General features: G+C 47.8%; 1 protein-coding gene across 2 annotated transcripts in view; it reads right to left on the bottom strand.

Moving 5' to 3' along the window:
* Positions 1-900: 900 nt before the first annotated feature.
* The window catches only part of KCNK10 (potassium two pore domain channel subfamily K member 10), a 124,028-nt gene continuing 119,480 nt past the window's right edge, over positions 901-5,448 (bottom strand). For both annotated transcript variants that reach the window (XM_011357121.1, XM_011357122.1), the window contains exons 6-7: positions 3,987-4,129; positions 901-2,161 (exon numbers count right to left, since the gene is read on the bottom strand). In XM_011357121.1, the coding sequence (XP_011355423.1) occupies positions 1,541-2,161; positions 3,987-4,129 (764 nt within the window). In that variant the 3' untranslated portion in view covers positions 901-1,540. The remainder of the gene's footprint in view (positions 2,162-3,986; positions 4,130-5,448) is intronic.

Below are 5,448 nucleotides of genomic sequence, written 5' to 3' on the forward strand. Positions count from 1 at the left end.
CAGTACAAGGGCCAGCCAGTTATGAAAGAGGCTGAGGCACACACGGGATGATTGGCCTCATACATATTTTTTCCTTTCTGATAAGAATCCATTTTGAATCTTTCGCTCAAAACTTATGACTAGCCCTCCCCCCACTTCCCTTCACTGATGTTTTAACTTCATGGAACAATCATAATTATCACGTGTTGGTTATTGTTTACCTTGAAACAATTACATGTGTGTTCCAACTGGTGTTCTAATAGCAGGTGTGAGGTAAAGAAACAAGCAAGGAAGAGTAATTCTTTCACAATAAAAGGATGCCCAAACATGAAAGTCAAATATTTTAAGTATTATTTTTTTAAATGGCATTAATGGCACTTAAGCTGCAAGCAATTAAAACAACTTAATCTTCTTATACAAGGGTTGGTTGAGGGATTAATTTTCCTTTTGTTTGGAGGGAGCAAGATTGGACCTTGTAACTATGTGTACCCTAAGACACCCAAAGGGACAAAAAGCCCTGAGATGGAATGATGCCACGGTCCTCCTTGGTATGTCTCAGACATGCAGGATGTCTATTTTTGTAAAAATTTAAGATCAGCTAGACAGAACAGCAAGCCACTGGCATCATGCAAGGCAATGGTTTTGGTATATTTCCCCTCTTTTCAAAACAAGTCATAACTGAAGTTCCACTAGAAAAGTGAACGTGAACATTTCAAAACCAGTTTATTTTCACCATCGCACCCATTGAGGAAAATGCATGATTTTTTTGCCTGTAACCATGCAGTGGCGGAGGTCGAGTTTTCACCAGTGCTTGCCAGTTCGTTTGGACTACCTGCCCCTGTGAGAGAGACAAAATTCAGTAGGCTTTTGTCATTGGTTAAGGTGATATCCACAGTGTGATGTTTGTGATCGTTCTGTTTGTTTTGTAATGAGGAAAGCAATTGCACCTTTTAATACGTGTGCTCTGACCTGCTTCCAACGAACTCCAGGTGCTCTCAGGTCCCACGGACATTCATTTGGAGCTGAGAAAGATTAGATATGCACTGAACGGTTTCGTATCAAAATTCAAGCTGAGAGCAACATGCCAGAATGTCGACTCTAACCCCAGTGACAGGTACCAGTTCACCCCCAGTCCGGTCCCCTTCTGTATGTGCATATATCACTCACGGTAGGTTCAGGAAATGAGACTCCATTTAAAAGACACGCCTGTCCCTCTCAGAAGGCTGGTCTAAGGAATAGCTGCCCGTTTCTATGTGCCATGCCAGGGCGGTGCTGCACAGGGGTGCGGCATCACCACCGAAGCGCCCTTGACATCTGTGGCCACGACCACCTGCGTGTGCGAACGCTCCCTGGGTGTCCTGCGGTCGCTCTCGGAAGTGAAGTCCTCGTTCTTTGATTCCTTTTGGCAGAGCAGCTTTCTCAGTCGTTTATGGCACAGTGAAATATATTTCTTCGATGCTATGTAATTTCGGACTAACACGAAGTCTGTTTAAGGCACATGTCTCGGGGTGAATATAAAAAAAAAACACAACGCTTCGTCAAGTCCGATGTCCTGTAACTTTTAGTTTCTGTCTTCCAGTAACGCGTTGCTCTCGTGTTCTCTGTCTTTGGTGTCCGTGGGGACCACCCCGTTCTCCACAGCGGCCTGCTGCTGGATGCACTCAGTCAACATGGCCGTGCTGGAGTGGTCCGAGTTAAACATCTTTTCCGTTTCGTCCTCTTTCTTCTCTTCGTCCAGGGAGTAATTCCGGAAAGTCTTGTAGATTTTCTGAACGTCCTCGGGCAAGGTCTTTTTGGTGTCCTTGTTTTTCCTCTTGGTGAGTTTGGAGGTGGACCCGAATTTGTTGACGATGTTGTCCTCCGAGGCCCCCTGCCCGTGCTTGTTCAGCGGCTCCGACCCCTTCAGGCGCAGGTTGTTGGGCCGGTTATTGATGCTGTCCTGGGACGAGGCCTTGAAGCGGCCCGTGTCCAGGGCGGCGAAGACGGAGCGCTTTTCGGGGGAGAGCATGTCCAGCGAGTGGGCCCTCTGGTCCAGGCCCAGGCGCCGGCGCTCCATGCTGCGGATGGTGGCCGCCCGCTGCAGCTTGTCATGGATCTCCACGCTGAGCCGCCGCCGCGTCTCGCGGAACTCGGCGGTCACGTTGGCCTTCCACTCGGCCGCGTGGGCCTTGATTTCACCCACCTGGCCGGGAGAAGCGCAACAAGACGCTGAGCAACAGCTCTCTGCCCTGGGCGCCCCCCCGCACCCGCAGCCCTTGGGTGTCCCATTGGGAAGCTCGGGGGAGGGGTGAAATGCTACCTCTGCCCCAGTCCCTCCCACTGCCTAAATACCCATCTCGAATTGGCTCATGACTAATGAGTCTCAGGGGGACCCACATGCTGCCGGACAGCCCAACGGAAGCTTGAGACTTGGAGATGGTGGCTGAGTGAGAGGTGGATGGCATTCTGGGGGAGGGATCAACACCCTGAGTTGGACAGGCCTGGGTCTCACTTATGCATCCATGCCTTTTTTTTAATTGTATCACCCCATTCCTCCAACATAGCTGGGGTCGTCACGTCTAGCTGACAGTTTTTAGCATCATGTGAGATAAAGACATGCACCTAGCTCAAGCCTGGGACAAAGCAAATGCTCAGCAGGTCCTTTGTCCTTCCCTGTGCCTCTCTCTGGGTGGAGTGACCAACCTGTCCCGGTTTTAAAAGGGAAAGACCTGTGCCCTAGGAACCCCCTCGGTCCCGGGCAAACTGGGGCTGCCGGCCCCCCTGCACCTGGGCCATGCTGTGGCCACGTGCTATCAGGCTTTCTCTGGTTTAAGAAGACCCTGGTCACGGTGCATGAAGGGGGCGTGTTCTGCCGAAACCCACAGAACACATTTCCTTAGAGTAAAGATCTGCATGAGGACCAGAACCAAACTTCTGGGCTCATTCATCTGGGCAAATAGCATGAGCCCCGTGCTTGCCCATACAGAAAAGAGTGACTCGGATTTCTGCATTGAGGAAAGTCAACCTTTATGCTGTGTCTCTGTCAGTATAGCTGATTTTCAGCAGGTGCTGCAGTTAGCTACCTGGGGAATCAGACTGGATGGGGACTGCATTGCCAGTGTTTCCGTAAGCCAGGAACATTAACACCGCACCCAGGAACGATATGGAAAATCTCTCCATTTGGCAGCTTTCTCCCAGGGCTTGCTACATGGAACAGCTGGCCTTAAAGCGGCCGTCCCTCTTTTTACTTCTTTGGTTTTTATCTTTTATCTCCTTTCCTTTCTTCACCCCTTCCCTTCTCCTTCCTTTGCCGCCGCCTCGTTTCCTTTCCTCTCAGAAGAACTACGTAAACTTTTCTTTTTAACTCACAAAATCTGCCTCTCCTTCCTCTGCTTTCCTTTTCTCGCCTTTGCGTATGTTACTGTGCACGTTGACACGAGGGGGTAAAGGCTGTGTCCCCCCGGCCACAGGGACGCCCTTATTCCTAGAGATCAGACAACCAGGAGGGGATACAGGTGGAAGGGGACCCTTGAGTTCACCTCCCCTCGGCTGGCCGACCGCCGTTCGATGACTTCAGTCTCATACAGAACGGCATTCAACTGCGTTTCCATACAGACCACGAGACCCGAAGGGCAGGCTGGCTTTCTCAAGCTTTTTATGAATTTTTTAAGCCTCCCCCACGTATTTGCTGATAAAGGGCAACTGCACACCTCCTTCGACATAGTCTACCTCTGCTTACTATTTCTTTCTTTTTCCTTTTCCTTTTTAAAAATAAGTTGTTTACTAGTCTTTCCAGGATCCGTGGGCTGATAAGTGAGTCACTAGATTTTCTCACCTGCCAAAAAAAGGAGCCCCCAAATCACTGCTATTTTATTTAACCTGGCTTTCAGGTAATGATTGAAAACGAGGAAACCTTTTGAGCCCTCCACTTAGTAAGAAATGCTCTCGCCGATAAAACAGAGACAAACAATTCTTGACACGAGCTCATCCGCTCTCAGGAACTTCACAGAATCTGGAAGCGGTCCTACCTCTTCTTTTGTCTTTTTGGACAGAACCCGTAGCCAGTCTCCGATCATACTGAGGACAGCCGCAAAGTAGGCAAGGCCAACAAGGATCCAAAACCACACTAGGGGCTTATACCACTCCCGGTAATTGATGCCAGCGTTGCCCCCTGAAAACAACCAGAGGTTACTTCAACCAGGATCTAGCATATAACGTCACAAAGCAAACACATTACAGTCCGGGCAGCGGAGATGCCATCACCCCATCACCATGTAACACTCAACCGTTAGGCCTGATGGACACACAATGTGACAGATATGTGCTGTCCCTTAAAGAACCTGACTTGTGGCTTAACTTCCTTCAATTCTTGACCACTAACTGTCATACCCATAACAAAAATATGTCAGTGGCCAACCTGATCCACCCATTCTCGGCCTGAGCTGGACAATGAATGACTTGAGCTAGAGGATGACAGATTAGAGTCACTTGTCAATTTTTTCTTAAACTTCTTTAAATTCAATAAAAATACCATTAAGTAGTCCCAAATGGTTTGGAATTCATGGAACTGCCTCCTTCCTAAGTGCACAATGCATTCGCCAAGAGCCCGAGTGGATTTATGGAAGTAAAATTAGACTTAATGGCATTCCTGAGACTTTGATCCAAGCAAGAGTGATTTAATGCTGAGGGATGGTGCATACATGATGCTAATCCAAAGGGCCAGTTAGACTGAGTAATTAGAATCACCATGCTAGGATTAAAAGGGACGCTCAAGGCCAGCTAGTCCAAGCCCTTTATTTTATAAATAGGGATTACAGGAAAAATCTATCAGATCAAATTGGCCAGTTGCCTGATTGCATTGACTGGCTGTTCTGTTGAAAGGACCAGTCATTAATTCCAAATAATTAGCCCACTTATTCTAGCCCTCATACTGGCACTGCCAAAGGAAGCCATGCAACACAGGTTCCAAACCCGGCCCCGTCTTCTAAAGAAGTGAGAAAGCTCCAGGAAATGATTGATGTCGGCCTCGATCTCACTCTGAGAGACGTGTTGCCCGGTGAACCAGGCAGGTGGCCATTCCTTAGACAACTGACATTAGCAATGTAGTGGTAATTATGCCTTTACGTGATGAGTGATGGCTGGACCTTCCCAGTGTAATGTCCCCGAGCACCACGGAACCCATACTGAGCTCTTGTGGTATCAGTAGTATCTCCCAAAGGCAGCTGAGCAGGCTCCGTGGCCTGTGGCCTTCGGCTCTTCTCAATGCGACTGAACCCACTTTTCAGTGCATCCCCATGAGGTCTCAATGGCTACTGCCATTTATTTTTTAATAAAGAAAAAAAGATTTGTCTTTATTTTTTTTCTTTCATTTTAATGTATGCCTTTTATTTCTTATTTTTTTTTATTTTATTACATGTATTGGGGTGACATTGGTTAATAAAATAATATAGGTCTCAAGAACATGATTCTATAATACATCGTCTACATATT

This window comes from Pteropus vampyrus, unplaced genomic scaffold, assembly GCF_000151845.1.
Source record: "Pteropus vampyrus isolate Shadow unplaced genomic scaffold, Pvam_2.0 Scaffold32, whole genome shotgun sequence".
Lineage (NCBI taxonomy): Eukaryota > Metazoa > Chordata > Mammalia > Chiroptera > Pteropodidae > Pteropus > Pteropus vampyrus.